Below are 21365 nucleotides of genomic sequence, written 5' to 3'. Positions count from 1 at the left end.
TGACAGAATTCCCCTATCTTTGTGATTCACTAGTATAGTCTATGGATAAACCTTGCTAACCAAGGTAACTGGGACTTATTGATAGCTTAGGACTCCACCCTCCCATCCCAATATGTTAATAGTTAATGGTAGCCAAAAAGCTAAAGCTGAGGCTTCAAATGAACTTTACAAAATAAAGGGTGACATCAAAGTGGGTTTGGGGTCTGGGACTCGGTTATTGGTTGTCACAGAGATTAAAAAAAAAGGAGAAAGCTTGGTGCCTTGTAAAACAACATCTTAACATCTTTATTTTGTTATTCATAAGAAGAAGCGAAGAACTGAGGCAATATTTTGCTCATGTAAATGCTGATCATCTTTAATGACTGAATGTCCTACAGGACAAAGGATTTTCAGTTTTGTTCTGGTTGTAGACGGTTTTGCTTTGGTGTATAGTTAACTGAACTCAATATAAACAGCAACTTGATAGAAGGCCAGGATGTCCAGGAGAGAGATGCTTGATTCAGAGATTCAAGATATGTTTCAGTGTGTGTGTGTGTGTCCAGTCTGTGAAACCTCTATTCTCAGAGCCTCAGTGGCCATGCCTGGGGAGAGTGATGATAAATGACTGCTTTCCTGTAATTTACCTTCAGGAGAATGGATGGAGCTGGCCTGTTTGGTTAGTGGGTGGGGAGATGAGGAAGAGAGGACACTGTAGGTGAAAAAAAAAAGAGAAAGAGAGTAAGGAGATTCCTGCTTTGAGCCTTTCTCTGGAGTTGGGTTTCCTCCAAGGTGAGGAACGCATTAAATTGTGTGTATATACTGTGTGTGTGCGCCTCATTGTTTATTTACAGAGCTTTAGCTCTTGCAGCGTTCATAGAGGAGGGGAGCCGCTCTACCCAATATTCTCTTCTTCAAACCCCCATCTAGCCCCCGTGAGTGGAAACATACCAGAGCAGTGCCAACTGTGTTTGAGCAATGGAGAAAACACACATGATCAATTTTATATAATTTCTGCAGCTAAGGCTAATAGCCGCTATTAAAGAGACAGATGATCAACACAACGCACAGTTCATTACCTAATAATTTATTTTTTACCATTTAGATTAAAAAGTCAGTGGTTCATTGCCTCAGAGGAAAATGTACAAGGAAGACTTCGATATAACAGAAGTGAAAAGCAGTGCTAGACTGAGGGCAGGATCCCTTTGTTCCCCCCAAAAAGGTAGGTGGACAATTTTTGTGTGAGTGAACCATTATTCCCAGGACATTAATGTAACAGGACATGGTGGGCTTTGTGTGTCAGTTTCCATCTGTACCTCTATGGGAAAAGCAGAGGGTCCAGTCAGTCACGTTTTTACTCCATTCACCTCAAAGTCATTTACAATTGGGTGGTTGTTGTCTGGAAACAACATAAAACCGAAAGGAATACATTCTGTGTAATATCTGAACCACGTCTTCTGGTCGTGATCACGAAAGCATATGTTCCTGGTTTCTACATCCATATAACATCCATAATCATCTGGTTTGTACATCCATAAATGTGAGTCATCCCAGGCTAAGTGATGCTTTACAAAAGACAACATAAACGGCAGAGGCAGTTCAGTACATATTTACAATATTAAAAAAAAAAAAAAATGCATCAGGACAAGCCAAATGTGTGGATGAAAATGACGCATGTGCACAAAGAAAAAAAAAATAGTCAAAAAACAAACAATGGGAAGTTGACCAAGAAAATTTGTGTGATTTAATTCTTCATCATGGACCGTTTCAGAACCCTACCCCCACCCAAAAACGCTAAACTTCAAATAAGTTTCCTCTCACCTCTCTGCAAGTTGTGTGTGTCACTTGTTTGCTCGGGAAGGTTAATTAAACACACAAACTCACACACCTGTGAATGCTATAAACGCTGTGGAAAAAAATACACAGGGGGGAGGAAGCAAAGTGAAGCAGTTATGGTCTCAGTTCCACTGCCAAGCTGCTGGGCTTGTTAATATAAAACAACAGGATGGCTCTCTCTATGAGGCTCACAAAATAGCTTTCACAAGCGCTACACTTCCACCCCCTAACCCCCCACTCGAACAAAATCTGGCCAATTTTAACCTATTTTGATTTCGATGTTCAGGGTGGGCACTTAAGAAAAGGAAAAGCTGGTTCGTAGTTTTCGATCATGTGACCTGTGCAGAGGCCTGCAGGGAAAACTGTATTTTTTTTTCCAGCTTACATACCAGACCCTCCACAGAACTGCAGGAGAACCGTGTAAATATTTCATCTTTTACAATCCATGAATGTTTAGATCACCCTTTTAAAGGATTCACACAAAGATGTGATCCCGCTCCATTCTGGTGATGTTTTACTTGAACTCTACATGGATAAAAAATTTTGGACCACACCTTTTTATGAATTCAAGTGTTTTCAAACCCATTGCCACAGGTGTATAAAATGAAGCACCTAGCAACGCAGTCTGCGTTTACAAGCATTTGTGAAAGATCAGTTCTAAAGAGCTCATTGAAATCCATCACATTTGTAATTTTTTCCCCTCTTCCAGATATTCTACGATAAGCTATCGGTGGTATTATCGCAAACATGGGTGTGTTTAGAAATAGTGACAAAGTGGAAGGCCATGTGAGGTTACAGAGCAACCGCTAAGGTGCACCTGTGACTCAGTAACTGCAGATTTGCAAACCTTGTTTGCTGTGTGCCAGGAGCTTCACGACATGGATTTTGGTACCTGAGCAGCTCTTGTAGGTGTGAGGTAAACTACTTTTGTCCATATAGTGCATTTAGTGGAGATTCCTTCACTTTACACTGCAGTGCAAAAGCACAAACATGCTTAATCTTGATTTGATTTGCTCTTTTAGATTTGAAGGTAAAAAAGCTCTCAACTATTAAAACAAAGGCAAGGGCGCTTTAGCTAAAACTAGCTAGCTAACACATGGTGATCCATCAGCTGCTGGCTTCAGATGTTTTATGGCAGAAGTGACACACCAGTAACATTTTGTTTAACATCATTATAGTGAAACTTATTTCCTATTGCTATTGACAAGATCAGTTGCTGTGGTGGATTGGTGTGATCTGTCCGCAGTAGCTGCATGACAGGATGCCTCAGTATACCTTTCACGCTGGTCTGTTTGTTCGCCACAGGCAACGTCATCATCATAGTCCTAAACATTTATGGTGCAGGAAGCTGCTACAGTACTCCTCGGAACAATAGGTGTCGCTACTCTGAAAAAAAAACCCTCTGCATCGGCACTGATATAAGGGAAATCGCCTCCATCTATACTTTTTTCTCCACCAAGTCATCTTACAACATGTCCGTCTGATCTGTGACCATGTGAGCAGTAAAACCTGACATGATTGTACACTTTTATCTGCTTGGCTGGTACAACGGGGCCCTTAGGCTAAATGTGTTCCCATGCAGTGCCACACTCTAAAGATTTGCAGGCAGGATAGTTATACATGTGTATAGTTTAAGAACTATCCAGCATTTTGGGTAAACTGAACTGGCAAAAATGATCAACAGGCATCGGAAAAAGCCTCTTTTGGAAGCGTTCCTATAGTGTGACATATCACGTGAAAACTAGAAGAGAAAGAATTTTGTGGAATTCCTTCACGAGGGTGTTGGGTGCTCAAGGAGCTGAGGCAAATATTTTGACAATTCATTGTAATGCCAGACTTACATACCAAGATGCGGACACGGGTGCTACTGTAACACCACCTGTCTGACAGGTCACAGAGGACAGCCGACACATAAATAAAGGACTGCTTCTGCATTTTTGAGAAATTCCATCAGTGGGATTTGTGCCCTCAGCATAGTGCCATAGAAAACCTTTTTTTTGTCACACATCAGAAGTCGTGGTGGCTTATAATTCATTTTGGTTACAACTTGTTTTTGCATTGTATTATAAAAAACAAAAACAAAAAATGTCTTGATGAGAGTGAAAAGCATGAAGAGCCACAATCGTTTGAACAACATCTAGTCATGTTCAGAGTTCATAACAGCATCAAATATCATGCCATTAGACGTCCTCAGTTCTAATAACACTTCATAAACACAATCAGACCATTTACCTGTGTGTCTTTTCTTTGCAGATTGATTTACATTCTCAGAAAACAAGAACTACAGTGCAGTACTATACACCACAGAGGAGTCTGGAAGCCTCTTTCTGTGCTTTCACTTATCTAAAACACTAAATACACAACATGCAAAATGGGTTAAAAGGAGAATTCGGGGGGGGGGGGGGGGGGGGGGGGGGAGGGAGGGAGTTTGTGGCTGACACACAGACGAGAGCAGAGGAGAGACACTTTTGGAGGAATGACAAACCAAACATGCCGCCAAAGCCAAAGGAGCGTAACCACAAGCTAGCATGAGATGCCTGTAGGAACACTCAATGCTATGTGAGCTTGATGTGCCCCTCAACTAAACTGTGTGTTTATATTGTACTCTATTTAAATAAATTGTAAAGTCGTTTACAAAATGAAATAACTGCAAAAGGCAGATAAAAAGCTTGAGAGCAACCAGATGGGTCTCTCTGCGGTTAATTCGTTGGTCCTGACTTTCATAGTCTCTTAATTGAATTTAAAAACTGACTACTCTTATTTGGCAAGGCATGACAGGGTTATGCATTTGGGGTGGGCAAGTGGTGGAAGATGACCTGGGAAGTTTTCCTTTGGATCTTCATGCTCATATTAGTTTACCTCTCTCTGCTCCCTGTAAGGATTTGATGGACCAGCAAAAGAAAAAAGAAAAAAACCCCACAAACATGCAAACTTAACAAAGCACATGAGGACTGAAATATGATCCTCTCATGTCATAATACAATCAGTGAGCACTAAAAATGTTCCAGGCTCATTCATTTTGTCGAAATACTAAGCAAGGAATGAAAAACAAAAACGAAAAAACCCAACAACACAGCTACGTCTTTTCTTTATCCAACTTGTTTTTGTGTTTTTACTGCATGAAAAAGGAACTCTTGTTTCAATCTCTTGTTGTGGCAAACAAAAGCCTGCCAGTCTTCATCAGTCAACGCAATGAAATGTTCGGCCATTTTTAAAGACATAAGTGATGCTGGCCACACAGCAACGTCTGGAAGAGCTGTACCCAGCAAAGAGAATATCCATGAAGCGCAAAAGTCTCAATGGAAAAGTTGGTTTTGTTCTGAAATTCGGTCTGCGCCGCTTCATCTTCCACAAAGTGACAGGCCATAAGTCATGATGGTGACTTTATAAACCACTCATAAGAGGGAACAGTGGTGAAGAGGCCTGCGATGTGACTCACTCGTGCCCAATGCAACAAAGGGATACATCTCAAATAAGGATGTGGATGGCTGAGATAGCAAAGTAGCCACACAAGATATACAAACTCTAGTATGAGCAGTGACATCGGGCACTTGACCGTATAAGAGCCTACGTGAGCAGTTTATTCTGTGAGGGCTGTGTGGTGGTGGCGGCAGCAGCAGTGGTGGTGTGACTGAGGTTTGCTGTGGAAAATGTCCCTGCAAAGGGAGCCCTTGGTTCCTCGTAGGACATAGAAGTCCTATAGTCCAAAGAAGATACTGCAAAGACCTTGAGAAATTAGGCCTGTTTTGACAGGAAAATTCTGAAGGTCATCAGTGTGAGGTGGCCAAGCTGGAGATCTGTAGCTTGTTTTGTTGCTGATATCAGTCTGTGAAGTGATAAACACTCTATAATAAAATCCTCAGAGAACAGTGAGGGGTGAGCATTGGTAGTCTTGCATGGAAATACCTTAAAATGGCAGAAGACAGGCAGTTTTGACAGGTGGAGGTCAGGGGGTTGTATTTTTTAGCAGGGGGTTGGACAGTTCAGTTGCCGTCGTCGAGGGGGGGAAATGGCGCCTGCTTTTGTCTACACTTCACACCCTTTTTAATGGTCCCTTTTTAAGGCAAACCAATCGGACAAATAGACAAGTGGCCTTACAATGAAAAAAAACTTGAAAAATAAAAATGAAAATAATTATACAATATACACAAAACGTGGTCCTTAAAACAGGCAGGGTACATGCAGTCTTTGTAATGTGCAGCGTTCCCACAATGGAGGAGAAGAAAGGACTCGAGTGGCCGGGGATAAGAGAAGTCAAGAGTCAGGATTTGTGATTGAGTGCTGTGGAGGGAGAGGTAGGGATGGACGCTGCTTTTCCCAATCATGCTTTGCTGCACTTCCCCTTCTTCTCCTTGCGCTGGAACTTCCTCAGACGTCTCGTCCAAACGTCTCTCCACTGGATCACCAGGCTGTTCTTATCGGCCACCAAGCCTATGCGCTCCGCCCCTGGACTGCTGGCTCCACCTCCGGGCCCGACTCCTGGACCTGCTCCTGGGCCCGTTCCACCTTCAGCGCCACCCATCACCAAAAATCGTTTGCTCATCTGGATTTTGGGACACTTGCAGGCAAGGTCCTTCATGTGTACCCACAAGATGTTGTCACCTCTCTTTAAGGGTTCGCCCCGGCTCTTGTACACAGCCACCACGCTAACGGAGAACTTGGCCCAGTCACCCACCGTCTCCATGTCCAGCACGTTCACTTGGACAGCTGGGAACACATTTGCAAGAAACACACTCAAAACTCTTTACGCTTTTTAATTAATGGTATGGAAAGGAATTCTGCTCTCTTACCATAATCCTTCTTGCAGTATTTCTTCATGTTGATCTTCAAGTTGCCTTTCACTGGTTTACAGTAGGACTCACAATCTGCAAAAATAAGGACAACCAAGTTCACACCTGAAATGCAGGCAGTGACTCCAGTGCTTGTTTTCCACCAACATGTGGCTGGGGCCAGTTCTCTCTTGGTGCACTGAAAACCATCCTTCATTTTGACAGATTTGGGAACCAAATGTTGCATAGTGTTACTAACAGAAGTCGGTGTGATTTCCTTGGGAAGAATATCATGGTCAACAGAATCTGCAGACTCAAAATGCCAGTCACTTGTGAACCCTCCCTTTGGGACAGATTTTTGACACAAGTCATCAGTCTTCTTTTTTGTGGTGGAAATGTGTTTAAGCATTTATAGGCTAGGCACAGTCACAGTATTGGTGAAAAAGGTACCAAAGGAGCACATGAATCTTTCATATTTGCTCAGTCTTACTAACACATTGTAATGCATAATTAGTGTCACATCACTTTAAAATATAAAACGCAGTGATCAAGCAAATATAAACATAACATTGTGATATGTGCTGATTTCTATATAGAAAGGCCAACTTTGACTCCCCGTCCCATTAATATATTTCACATTTTTTTATAAACACAAAAAATACACATCAAAGCATGATCTACTTTTTAAATACATGTGTATTTTTTTCTATAATAACTGAGTAAACTTATACTTGCCTTTACAAACTGACTGATGTTGCCAAAGGCTGAAAGGAAAACTGGAGCAGCGCTAAATAATAGTTGGGCTTGGTGTGGTTTTTGTGTGCTAAAAAACAGCTTCTGACAAATCACACATCCAAATCCCTGCAACAGCCAGTGCTGGGAGGCAAGTGAAACATACCAGAGGAGTAAAAGTGTTCAGTTTGACATGTTCTCCGGGGCCTTGAGAAAAGGCAGAGCGTGGTGGAAGCAGGTCATGGTTGGATGAATGTGGATAGGCCTTGGCTGCCAGAGTGACAACTAAGACCACACACTGGACCAATGACCTCTGCTGACCATTAGTAGGTGGGGTTGCAAATGATGTGGTTTTTACGTTTATGAATATGACAGTCAAAATTGATTTCTAGGCTGGATGACCATTCTCTGATCTTTTTCTGACCGACTTTAAGGCCAGTCACGGTTTGGTTTAGCTGTTCTGTGTCCTCCAGCATCTTTTTCAATCCAGCTTTTCCCTCATGCAGATTTTGGCCAAAGAGCAGGCATGTGGCGCTGGAAACACTTTGGCGCTTGATTTCAGCATTTGGAACCTGAGCAGCCACCTTTCCTTCTATTATATGACTCACAGCTTACCTGCAACCTGAATTAAATTAAAAAAAGAAAAAAAAACAAACAAATTATATATATATATATAGAAGTTGTTTGTAATTTTATGTTGAGGAATAGCTGTGTACAGCAGTTTCAATGGACCAGAAAGGTCGGAAAGAAACTCTCAGTTGTGTTATAGAACCCTTCAAAGATTTGAAAGCATATGCATGTAATTACATCGCGTGGTTTATTTTCTTGTAGTCCTGAAATATTTGTTTTGCCATGTCTGTATTCTCGGAGATCGGAAAACATGTTTTGCAAGAACAAAGAGCAAAAGGAAAGGGAAACTGAGAAGATAAGCATGATTAAATAGGCTTAAACAGATGAAGTGCGCTAAAACAATGATAAGAATCCCTTTTAAACTTTAAAGCATTCACTGTGCTTTTAACTCAATTTCTGCCATTGGAGCTGCAGAAAGAAAAATGCTGTTGTTTGTTAGTAAGACTCATCTGTGGTTGACACAGGCTGCTGGATTCTGTGACTCATTGAATTTTGGATCCACAGCATAAAAATAAAAATCTATGAGAAGGATACAAAATAAGTTTTAAAAAAATGAAAATGGTGAACTGAAATTGCAAAAGAAACAGAGTTTTAGTCACTTCTAATGAAGGGACGTGAAAAGTTGACCACCAACAAACCACACGCTGGTAAGTGGACTGGTATCTCTCGTTCCCTTCAAGAGGAATAACCATTTAGCCGTTTTTGCTTTCCAAAGAAAACCAAATAAAAATCGCTGGACATGAAATGTCCAAGTTTAAAAACAAAAAAAAAGAGAAAAATGACCCTTTTGGGAATGTTGTATGAGTGAAAGGGTGTTGTATTGTTCATTTTTTTTTGTGGAAGAACTGAGGAGGAGGAAGAAATGGGGGACCGAGGAGCTCATTAAAACGTCCAGAAAGGTTGGCTGTATATCAGAGTGCTGGAGATTTTATTAGCCAGAGAGAGGAAAGAAAGGGAAACACAAAAGGAGAAAGAAGATGACTTTCAATACGCTGCAATGAGTGAAGGTGTGGATGAGTGCAAAGGTGTGTGGTGCATGCGTGTACGTTTTACTTTAAATAAATGTTGCAGAATATCACAGTCTACTTAAGGGCTTTCTCATTAGTACAGAGTATGTGGTATTCATGTAAGTATGCATGCAGCTGTGACAGGCGTGCATGTGCATGAGATGAGCATGGATTTCATTAGATCACAGCTGTTTTGTGTATGTAGGTCTCTGTTTTTGTATACAGTGGCTAACCTGCTCTTGAAACTCTGGCTGGGGCGACAGTATGCTCTTTCCCATGAAGCACTACTTACTGCTGGGTGATCACCTGGAAAAGCTCTCGGTGAATTGCCCAATGACCCAGAAGGCCAGCCTGCTGAAAACATGCACAATTGGCTCCAAGACTCTCGATGCCCTCTTTCCCTTGAGCCCCTTTCACTGTGCCATGACAAGGACAAATTGCATCCAACGCCCCTTACACAAAAAGATTTTGGGGGCCTTAGGTTTCTGATGGTGAAGCTCTTTCTGTGGTAGTTTAGGAAGGAGAAAGATGGGGGAAATGCGCTGGTGTGTTTGGTAGAAGCTGAGGTGAATTGACAATCAATGACTCTTGTGTTCTTAGACCCTGTAACATTTTCCCAGGAAAGTAGTAAACAAGAAAGGGCTGGACTCTGCTTCTTTGGGTTAAAAAGACCCAAGTGATGGCGGTAAAAGGTTATACAGAACAAGTTGTAAATGAGTGAAGAAGCTGCGAGTCTAAGGAAAATTAAATTCAGGACTTACAGTCACAGTAAAAAGAAAGTACACCCTCTGTCAGTTCCAATGTTTCCAAAGGAATTTTTTCCAGATGCAATTTTGCAAACTTGAGTTGTGCTGCCATGTTCGAAAGAGAAGAAGTTTCCTCCTGGAGACACTTCCAAACAATCCATACTTGTCCAGTCTTTTTCTAATCGTATTATCACGAACTTAACATTGACCATGCTGAGGCATGTGCAGTCTGAGGTGTAGCCTTTCTGTTTTGAAGTTTCTCTGAACATTGTACGGTCTTGACTTTGGGGTGAATTTGCTGGGACATCCACTCCTGCGAACGGTTTTGAATGTTTTTCACCAGTGGAATAATCTTTCTCACTCTACAATGATGGATTTCAAATTACTAGTTCCAACTTCGCAGATTGGTGAGCAGCATCAGTTGCTTCTCTGAGATGATTTCTGATGCATTTCTTCTTTAATGTTGTGCTAATACACAATTGAATACTCCAGACCTGCAAACTGTCCGAACTTCAGCTTTTATAGAGATGCTCACACTGAGGGTGTACTTTCACACACAATTCTGCGTTAGCATTTTTAAAAATAATAACACAGTATAATCATGTGTTGTTCTTCTGAGGTTGTATTTACATAATTTTAAGACCTGATTTTATGTTTACTTTAACTACACTCACTTGTAAACATAGTCATGGTAAAAAAAAATGAGATGAAAGATCTTTGGCTAGAATTCACCTCACCTAATTGAAATCATTTAGGTAAAGTTTGATCCCAATTGGATTTATTTTATGCAATTATCTGCTCTAAATCTCAATAATTAACCTACCACGATTAATCTGTTGTAATACACCATTTCTTTCCCCCATTTTTTGTCCAGGATTTTTGCTAAGCTAACCAGTAACCGGTAAGCTTAGCTTAGCTAGTTTACAACATTTACCTTAGAAACTTCACGAATTCTCCACCAGAAGAATGTTTTTCATTTCACACTATTAGACATATCTGGAGGTTTTTATTTGGAGTGTACAACCAATTTTGGCCTTTTATGTGGACCTCGGTAAGAGCCATTATAAACATCTTGAACTCTATGAATCGAGTCCTCAAAATTTATAGCATGCAACCTCGAAAGTTAAGTCGAAAGTTAAAGTTGGAAAATTTATTGTGAGGGTTCTGAAAATACGTATTATTTTTAGAAGAGAAAGGACATAAAAACAAGAAAACCATTATTGCTTTAAAAAGAATGGCAGTAATAGCAAATTTGGGAGGGGTGCACAGTCTGCCGCTTCAGTGATAATATATGATATAAATCCACTAATGAATCAACGTTTCCAAATCAACACCACCATTTAAATCAAACAGTTGTAGAATGAAAAATGCGGACAGGGTAATTGACCGAAGCCTAGAGTGTTAGAGGGAGTGACTGAACAAATTTCCCCCAGTTACTTGCCAACACTCTTTTCATGCCTCGCAACGTTCCCCTTCCACTATATCTCCCAACTAAACTGTAATTAATCACCTCAGCTGCCTATCTTCTGCCCTTGGCTTAAAGCTGCACTTAAAGTCTGAGCACAGCGTGTCTCCACTAACTTGAGGCTAGCAGTTGGGGAAACTATGCCAAGGACACAGGTTTTTAAGACAATGTAAAATTTTTCCGTCCCCAGTGCAATCGTTTCCCTGAGAACTTCAAATGAGCAAACCCGCCCTCTATTAATATTTATTCCACGCCTTAATATTTAATATTTCTGGACACGTATTTTATGTTTTTGTTCCTCTCATAAAGTAGGGGTGCTCAAGGTGCAAGGAGTATATACTAACCTGCTGGTTCCTCTGTGCTGCTCACGACAGCTGTGGGGTTGACCACAGGGATTTCTGAAACACGCACAAGAAACACAAAGTTATTTCAACGATTAATTCTAAGTCCACACCTTTTAAGTATGTCTGAAATGATCTGGCTGCCGGCCTACAATGAGAGCACGTGTGGTCAAAGAAACAAAGTGTGTCCAAATTCATTAAATGTGATCCCAAATATGGGGGTGGGATGGGAAATAGTACTGAGAAGAAGTAAAAAGTGCTATTTGAGGTCACTGGGGAAAAAAAGAAGAAGAATCAGGGTTGCCACACAGTAGGTTTGTGGTGTACTATATGTCAAACTTATGAAAATACACAGGGCTTTCCAGACAGACGTGCTAGATAAACGCTAAGAGACTGACAGGAATACTTATTGGTGGTGAGAGGGAAGACCGGTTCAAATAAACCATACATGCCATAGACTAATGCAGTGGTTTCAGTGTCTTTTTTTAAGGAGATCTTCAGACTAACTGGAAGAAATAATCAAAGTCCAATGTTAGTTGATGCTTCACAAGAATCACACCATAAACCAGTTTGGAGGAGTCAGCGCATTGAAAGTAGGCACACAATGGCAAGGTGGCTACACTAGATTAGTTTCATCCTCCTCTAACAGATGTGGGGTTAACACTGCTGTGCAATCTCCATGCAAGCATGTATAGACAGATGGACGGATGGCAAAGGGGCAATTTTGGTGGGATCATCTTGAGACAGATACAGCCCTCCCTTGTTGTGCCCGCTGGCTACAAAAAAAAAAAAAAGTGCCTTGTAGAATTCCTCCAGGACTTCTCCTTTAATCTTATGCATCTTTCCAATACAAATGCTAATGCTAACAACAGGCCCCTCTCCTTTTACCGTAAACAGAATTACTGGAACGCCGGCTTAGCATCCACCCAGAGGATCTGCTTTTGATTGGATTTGGAGGTTCAGGGGTTGGACCGAGTGTGTGAGAGTGTGTTGGCAGGAGGCAGAGGGGGGTTTCTTGGAAAGCTGTTTTGAGGCAAAAGCAGCAGTTGTCTCTCTAAAATTATGGACACCCTGCCAACAAAAACAAACAAGGGCACGGAGCTTTGTGAAGGCAGGCACAGCTGCTAGAAGCCACTTTGAGACCCTTTGCCCCGATGGCCACATCTTGTGAAGATAGACAGATGATGAAAGGATCATTCAGATGTGGGTTGCTGCCATCATACTAATTGGCTTCTTAATGGATTTGTCTTCTGTCTTGGGATACAGTATCCTCCAGGGGTAATATGCTGACATCAGGCTATAATGGCAGACAGGGTTGTCATAATGTGCATAGCTTAAGCATGCCCACACCCACTATTCCTCTTGTTCTCGATAGACAGTTCACCTAATGGCACTTAAACGAGTATAGTCTGCCATCCATGACCACGGTCGTCTTCTCCTTCTTGCCTATCCGCCATCTGCTTCGGAGCTGCATGCAAGAGGAACAACATGGCACCGTGTGGCAGTGTGGCAGAGCTGGTCACGGCACTGGGCGGCGCGGCATGACTTGATTTGGTGGAGGCTATCTTTTGATTGTTTGCAATGTGGCACAGACACGTGCTGGGCCCACGGGCAAAATTCGTAACTTGCGTGGACTCACATTCGCTTGTTACAGGAAATCAAAAACCTAAACACAGCTACTAGAGCACACACACACACACACACACACACACACACACACACACACACAAACACATATGGTACATAGTTAAGAGAAAGTAGAATAACAGCACAAGCGTTAACAACAGTATGCCTCTTTGTTCCTTTAGCATGGATCGCGTTTCAATTTAACCCAACTTTATGCTGGGGCGCTCGTTTGGCTCACGTTTTGGGCTCTTCTCCATGAAATGTCATTGCAGTTTCAGTGGCTATGCAAGTCAACACACACACACACACACACACACACACACACACACACACACACACACACACACACACACACACACTTTCATATCCTAGTGAGGACATCTAATTGACAAAAGTCTTTCCCTAGCCGCTTACCCTAGCCTTTCAAAAATTAATGCCTTAACCATAACCCTTAGCCTAAACTTAAAATGCCTTCAAACTTGTGGGGACAGGCATTTTGTCCCCATAACTGACTGTTGTCCCCACAAGTAGTGTAGCATTCCAATTTTTGGTCCTCACAAATATATCCAAATACGGCACGCACGCACGCACGCACGCACGCACACACACACACACACTTGGGTTATGTCTGTCCGATAGCCAGAAAGACTACATAAAAGTATGTTTTCACTTATGTTCTGTATTCTTCATGGTTTGGGTATGTGCTGCCTTTAGCTATGGATCATGCTTTTTGTCAGATTTTAATAGTCACAGGCAAGCTGATAAAATTAACCATGACGATCTGATCAGTGTCGCATGCAGTAACTGGTAGCTGCGTGTGGATGTGTGTCTGAGTTACTCACTGATGCAGGGGGCCACGGGCGAGCGGCTCTGCTGGTACCCTTTGGCGCAGCGGTTGCAGGTGATGCCCGTGACACCGTCCTTGCAGGGGCACTGGCCTGTGGTCTGGTTGCATGTCTTGCCTGCTGCGCCCACAGGGTGGCAGTCACAAGCTGGCGTGGGGGGGTTGGGGGAAGATATCAAAGAGGGATGGAGGGTGGTGGGGCAGATAAAAGAGATAAGAGATACCAGTTCATCAAACCTGCTGCAAAATGCAAAATGATAAGACAAAACTCCTCCGACATTCAGTAAATATTATTGATTAATGATTGATTGACTGCATTAATACTGAATGTTTGGGGGCCCACATGTCTTTAGCCTTTATACCTAGGTTTCTCAAACTACTGCATTGTGAAAAACTGCATGCATATCCAGAAAACTGATGAGAAATAAGATATTTGTGTGGAGGACATTACAGGACAACTAAAAGCACAGAAAGCTATTAGATCGGGTGAACGATGCATGTAGTGCATCAGTTTCAGCAGGAGATGCAGACCAAATGCTCGTTTCCTCTTTCCTAAATGCTGCATGCAGCCTAGTGCCTGCCTGCCTGGTAACACACGCTCTGCTGTTTCATCACTTCCCAAAAGTTCCGTGGATGCCCACCAAATGCCAACACCAACAGGCAATGCTCCGGTCACCTCACTTTGGCAAGACTTTTGAGGTTTGCTTTTCTAGGTGATTTATTTAAGCCACTTTAACTCATTAGTTTTTTTGGATGTATGAAGAGCAGTTAATCATATGAGGCCTAGAGTGTTGGTTGAAGCCATTTGACAAAAGCTTACAAGAACACAGGAAGTGTGAAAGCAAAAACACAATAAGCCATGAAACCCAGTAGGAAAACTCTGCCTTTTCCCCCTTTGTTTTCAGTCTGACACTTTGGAAAAATACTCTCAGACTAACAAAAAAAAAAAAAAAAAAAAAAAAAAAAAAAGGCAAAAGCAAACTTGCAAGGGCCTCAGCTGTAACACAATAGTTGTAATTGTCCAGGCTTATCAAGAAAAGGCAAGAAGGACCAATATTTCATACAAGGGAAAAACCCTGTAATCCAGCAGACTTCTACAGAGCTTGCCAGGGAAAGGCAGCTGCTAACATGCCACGGTTTCTTCCCACCACCTGACGAAACTGTTAATGTGTTTATTTGCGCCCGCAGATTTTTTTTTTTAAAAGTTGCTACAACAAAGGAGAGGACCCTACCACCTGTTGGATCGGCAACGCGAGCGTTTAAATGGCTGAAACTGACCCAAGAGTGTCTGCATGACGGCAGGGTGTGAGGAGATTAGCTCAGCTCAGATCTTTAGAATCGTGTCTGCCTTTTCTGGCAAGGCCAACGAAGTCTACAGGTGTCAAAGTGGCTGCACACTGTTTGAAGCCGAGATGTAAATCTGATGCTTCATCATGAGTGCAAAATCCCCATTATTTGAGTCACGCAGACTCCAATGGGAAACTTGAGCTTTGAAGGCACTTGGTAAAGTGCGACTGAACTAAGGACAAGAACGTTAAGCATGTGGCAGGGTGTGATGCAGGACTAATTCGGGTGCCGGGGGTCACCAGACGCCTTTTTATGCTGTGCCAGCAACCTCCACCTTCATTTAGAGCCAGAGTTTCTTCTGCTTCTGGCTAGGAACTATTTGGGATTTTCCTGAAGTTTGCATTCTCAATAAAACTCAAATGATATAGTGCATTGGTCCGTCAACTTTTACCGTTTTTCAAGTAATGAAAAACGCTTTCAGACCAAAGGAAAAGCACATGTGAGATGACCCATGTCATAATCCCAAGTTGTTCCTGCAGAGACGTGTGACAAAGGCAAGGAGTTTTACAAGCTATTGTCTCTGCACTGATCACTTAACATTGACAGGGCTGGTCAGTATAAACAAACTGCGAATGATGCACAGGACCCCCTCGCTTCCCTTCTAATTGAGACTCTGACTGTTTGGAGTTCAGAGGTTACTGTCAGTGTTCACATTGTTCAGTAAATAACCAGCAACGGCCAGATCTGAACGAGCTGTCAGGGGCAGGCAGGATGGAGACGGGGGTTTGGTCGTGTCAGTCTAACCCCCAGCCTTCCTTCCTCAAACTGTTTTTCTGAGGTTTTATGTGCAGAGGCTAGAGCCAGTTAGAAAGCTGTAAAAATGTCCTCAGATGTTGATGGCTTTTCAAGCCCATGTGACTGCAGATGTGACAGGCGCTGCATTGGGATTTGCAGTCCCTTTCTCAGGCGTCTGCTTGTTTTAAGTGATTCAAGTGATTTTAAGTGACTGTGTTACTCAACTTGTGGTGACTGCACTTTGTTCACTTCAGTTTTATTTATGTAGCGCCAAATCACAAAAACAGTCACACCAAGGCATTTAATACTTAAACCCCAACCAATCAGATGATCCCCTATGAGCAAGCGCTTGGCGACCGTGGGAAGGAAAAACTCCCTTTTAACTAGAAGAAACTTCCAGAACAACCAGGCTCACGGCTGGGCAGCCATCCGCTGAGAGCAGTTGGGGGTGAGGACACATGGAAGACTGCCTTTGTCTGCTGTCATGGAAAGTAGCTTTCAGATTTGCGGACTTAAAATATCCACGTTACTTCCGGAATCCTGATTTTGTGTTTAGATTCCTTCAAATACGCCTCACACTGTGAACAGACAACTAGACCTGGACAAGTTTGATCAGTAACAGACACAACCCCTTCTAGATTCTGTACCGCCCACCAGCCTCCCTCTATTCCCACCTCCTCCTCTGAACACACCTGTATTTTATTGCAGTAACTCCATTTCAGACATGACGACATGACACGCACCCCCTTCAACAATACCACACCCCTGACCTCTGTCGCGACCGGGTCACAGGCAGAAAGGACATGGAAAGCAAAGGGCTGGAAAGAAAATCATAGATGCTGGTATGAGAATAAGAGGAAGACAAAGGTTTAATGGGTTTGTAGAAAGGCAGAGTGAGGGAAGTCATAAGTCAGGGTGCAATCAGAGGTCCTGGTTGTAAACCATCTGGCAAGACAGAGATGAAGAAAAAGAGAGCAAAAGCAAATGACATCTCCTAGAATGCTGTGGATCAATCATGGAGCTGGCCCCCTCAGCTTTATAAATGTAAGCTTGGATTCTGTCACATCTGGAGCTTTTGGAAAGGAGGGTGTTAAACTGTTTATAACCTGATCACTTGACTTGGATCGCAGACAAACTGTAGTGTCAAGTGGCCTGCATGTGTGTGAAAACATTATGCTTCCACGTACTGCAGGAAATGAAAGATGAGAGAACCATTTGCACATGGGGATGCACATCTCAGAGCGGATCTGTTGTCAGGGGTGCAGCAGATCCCTTTCTGTTATTGTTTCAGTGCATTAACAGGTCAAATGACTTAAGTTTTAAGGTATGTGACCAAGTCGCTGTGGAGGGGTTTTTTTTGTAATTTTTTTGGCCATTACACGATGAATGGCTCAACATCTCATTGAAACTACCATGGGCAACTGCGGCCTGATATCATGCCATTTCTAACCTCTCGGTGTTGTATTACAGGCTGCAGAAGGAAAACTGACGAGAAGCCAGTGAGAGATTCCCACCGTGAAATTACAGCCAGGAGATCTTCATGGCTATGAGTGTTGGCAGCTTTCACTAGTGCCGTTTTTTATGTTCTGGAAGTGATTTTTTTAAACCTTCATCTGGATCATACGGCTACAAAACACTCTTATTTATTTGAGTATTTTCTCGAGCATCAAATACAGGAAACAAGTGTTATTTTTGCAATATTTCCAGCATAATATGGGGCTGAAAAATATCACTGCAAATGTGAAATAATGAAATCAATTTTCCATGAGACATGCATTGGTTACATGAAAATATTATGTGGTGTGTGGGCAAGGGGGGAAACATTCGGTGGGGTGGCCAGAAAGACTCCAGGCATAGTATCAAATCATTTCTCTCTGCTATGGTATGGCAAATCAGACATGCTGATTTTTTTTTTTTTTTAATATATACATATATAGTAAGAGTTGCCATGACAACATATGTTTCCACTCATAAAATATTACCACTTCTCCCCTTTCTCAAACACATAGACTGGCTCAATCAGTGTTTGTTTGAACATTTTGTAAACATTTAGCACCGAGTAGCGCCAAAGAAAAAGCTAAACTACATTTAAAGTAATAATCTGGGACATTTTCATATAATCACATATATCTATAAACAAATATTTTCTACTCTATTAATGACTGACATAACGCGAAGCGATCCGTGCTCGTGACTTGTGGTTGGTAATTCTTTCCCAGGAAACCACTTGTGTGTTATATTTCTGACAGCAGATGAAGAGCGAGCTCTGATCATAATCAAGGATAAATGAATGAGTGCTACAGTTCTGCAGTATGCTTGACTGAAGCCTAATAGAAGTATAGAGGAGGAATGAGCTCATGCAGCAAATAGCACAGACTATCTTGAAAGCCACGTTGGAAAATTAGTAATAAAGTTCTTCATAAACACTACTGTTACTTCTTGTTAGATTCTCACCTTTGCAGGCTCGCCTGTGGGTGATTGGTCTGGCCATGTCCCTGTAGAAGCCCTCCTTGCAGTAGTGGCAGTGGCGTCCTGCGGTATTATGGCGGCAATTCATGCACACCCCGCCACTTTTCCTCCCTGACAACTTGTACAACTCCATGTTGAATCGACACCGGCGGGCGTGGAGGTTGCAGTTGCACGCTGCGGAGGGAAAGAGCAAAGCCGTTATGGTATTGGCAAGGGTGAGGAGGATAGATACAAAAGTTTACAATAACTTCTCAGTATTTATCTTAGGGTTCAAACATAAATTTAGCAGGCTGAAATGTTCACATGGAGCACGCTCAGCAGTAAAATATATCCTTACTGGTGGGGTATGTATATCACAAGAGAGCTGGGAAAGATTTTCAAGTAAGGCAGTGTAATAATAATAATAATAATAATAATAATAATAAGTGGTTTATAATCTATGCTGCATCTGTGGGCTTGGCTGCTATTCCAGAACTCATCAATCAAAAGTGATATTTGCAGAGCTCATTTTCCCCATTTCATAATTAATGAATTCGGCTTCTCTCAGCCCATTAGTTATTAATCACTGGAAAGAGAGACATTAATTTCATGAATCACTGATGAGTAAAGACTTCTTAGATCTATTAAAAGCGAGACCAAATCAGATATAGGAATGGGCTCGAGCTAGCTGTCTTCTAAATGAGGCGAGCAGGATATATGGGACATGTGAGGGGTGGTTATAGCTCTCCCAGTTACCCTTGAAATCCAGCTGGTTCCTTAATGTCTCTTTTGCTCACAAGTCTTTTCCGTTGATTCCTCAGCATAAAACTGCGTTCACCAACTCTGACATTATTGATAAACTCTTTTCATTATCTAAACGTGGGGGTTTTGCATTTGAGAAGTCTAATGAGAAACCCACACTTCTTGCTTGTGTAAGACTTTGATCCAGAACCTCTGCTGGTTAAATCAAAGTCAGACCTGGAACCTGAAGACTTGGCCGTGGCTTCAAAGTCAACTGTCGCTGAGCTTAGCTTTAGCTCAAAGTTATCTGCAGATGCATTTGAAAAGCGGTAAACAACAGCAGAGCTGTTTGAGTGAAAATGTCAACAGTTGTGGCAAAGCAGAAGTATTAGAGGATCACAACAGAAAGTGATATTCATTAACTTTAGTCAAACTGGAGAGGCGTCAAGGAAATAGATTTCACTACACAATAAATGTTTAGAATAAAACAAGAAGGATGTAGCAACAGAGACTAAGTTAAAACACACTGGGTGAGGGTAAGGCGCAGAGGGGTCAGTTACAGAAACATGTGAAATGTATATTTTCTGTCTTACCCACTCACTCCGTGTATACATGATCATATTTGCAGGGCTACAAGTTTGACACCATCCTCATGCCAGATGGATAAACATGAAGCTAGCGAGAACAGCCTCTTACGAGGGCCAAACACCTAGCCTGGCTCTGACCGGCGGCAACTAAATCTGCCAGCCCTCACTAATTAACACATTATATCTTGTTTGTTTGTAGAGCTATTTCTTGCCCAGGTGCAGTCACTTCATGAGGACACGTCACCACTCTGAAGTTGCTAGGCAAAAAGCCGAGCTACTAAGGTACTACGGCTGTGTATGAATTAAAGAGCATAAAAATGGTACATAACACACCTGCAACACCTGTAACCACAACATGGTACCTTTACACCTTTGTGTTGAGTAAGTAAATAAAAGTTTGTAAGAGCTTTTCACAGACAGTATGTACAAATACATTGTACACAGACACAAAACAGTAAAATAAATAAGAAAATTAAGTAATTAAGTGCCATAATGGGCAATGAAAACAGGTAGTTTATCATCATCATCATCATCATCACCACTACTACTGAATAAAATTTTGTCCAACGTCACTTTTATGTTCTATGTATTAAACCCCCGCTTTTATAAGTTTTTAGTGTTTATATAAAGACCAATTAATAATTAATCATCTTTTAAATGACTCTGTCACTCCTTTAAAACAACAATGCTGTTCCAAAGATTTGGGAAATATCAGTTTTTTTTATTTTCAATTATATAAATCTTTTCAGTAATTAAGTTTACTACTGACAAAATAAGAAACCAGTTGTAGAACACAGAACTTTTAAACTTATTTTGTTACAAGTTCGTAGAAAATGAGATCTCAGTACCCATTTCATTACAAATATGTAAAGGTGGACTATAAGTGATTTAGAAAAATAGAGATTTACTCAAACTGTGTTCAGAAACTACCTTAAAAACGACTTATAAGGGCCTTCCATAACGTCATGTCACAACTACACAGTCCTCATCTTCAACAAAGCCCCCCCCCCCACTCCATGACCCTTTACTTCTTTATTTTTTGGTTTGAGCCTGTAGCTCTGTAAAGCTCTTAGCTATACATCTGAAAAAATACTACAATCAAACTAATGTTTAGTGTTGGATGAATGCAGTACACTTTACCCACTCTTGCCTGATCGGAAAACACTGTTAGCATGTTGCACAGCTAATCTGGCAACTATTTGCACGACCTGAGTATATACGCCTACTCACCAGCGTTGTGTTAGAATACAAAAGGCCAGCAAAAAATGCCTTTAATACTGAGCCTGCTACAAGTGGGTATTTTCATGTCTCTTCATGTCCTGTAGTGCGGGCTAAACTCAGTTAGCCCGATTGTACATAAGTGGAAAATAAATAGCCATAATGCAAGTGATTTCAGAAATGGTAACTCTATTATGTGAAAATTTAGTGCAGCATTTCATTCTGTAAGACTCTTTCCTTGCTCTGGGTCCAGTTCTGGTTCAGACGTGTGGCTGAATTCTGGAGTTTTGTTACAAGACAGTGGGTAAGTCTATACT

General features: G+C 41.8%; 1 protein-coding gene across 5 annotated transcripts in view; it reads right to left on the bottom strand.

Moving 5' to 3' along the window:
- Window positions 1-1042: 1042 nt before the first annotated feature.
- The window catches only part of ntn2 (netrin 2), a 43907-nt gene continuing 23584 nt past the window's right edge, over window positions 1043-21365 (bottom strand). For all 5 annotated transcript variants that reach the window (XM_026178735.1, XM_026178736.1, XM_026178738.1 and 2 more), the window contains 5 exons: window positions 18509-18697; window positions 13971-14120; window positions 11506-11559; window positions 6603-6677; window positions 1043-6519 (listed from right to left, as the gene is read on the bottom strand). In XM_026178735.1, coding sequence (XP_026034520.1) covers window positions 6134-6519; window positions 6603-6677; window positions 11506-11559; window positions 13971-14120; window positions 18509-18697 — 854 coding nt within the window. In that variant the 3' untranslated portion in view covers window positions 1043-6133. The remainder of the gene's footprint in view (window positions 6520-6602; window positions 6678-11505; window positions 11560-13970; window positions 14121-18508; window positions 18698-21365) is intronic.

This window comes from Astatotilapia calliptera, chromosome 8, assembly GCF_900246225.1.
Source record: "Astatotilapia calliptera chromosome 8, fAstCal1.2, whole genome shotgun sequence".
In the NCBI taxonomy this organism is placed as follows: domain Eukaryota; kingdom Metazoa; phylum Chordata; class Actinopteri; order Cichliformes; family Cichlidae; genus Astatotilapia; species Astatotilapia calliptera.
The sequence above is the reverse complement of the archived record's forward strand: the minus strand, read 5'-3'. Positions and strand labels throughout refer to the sequence as shown.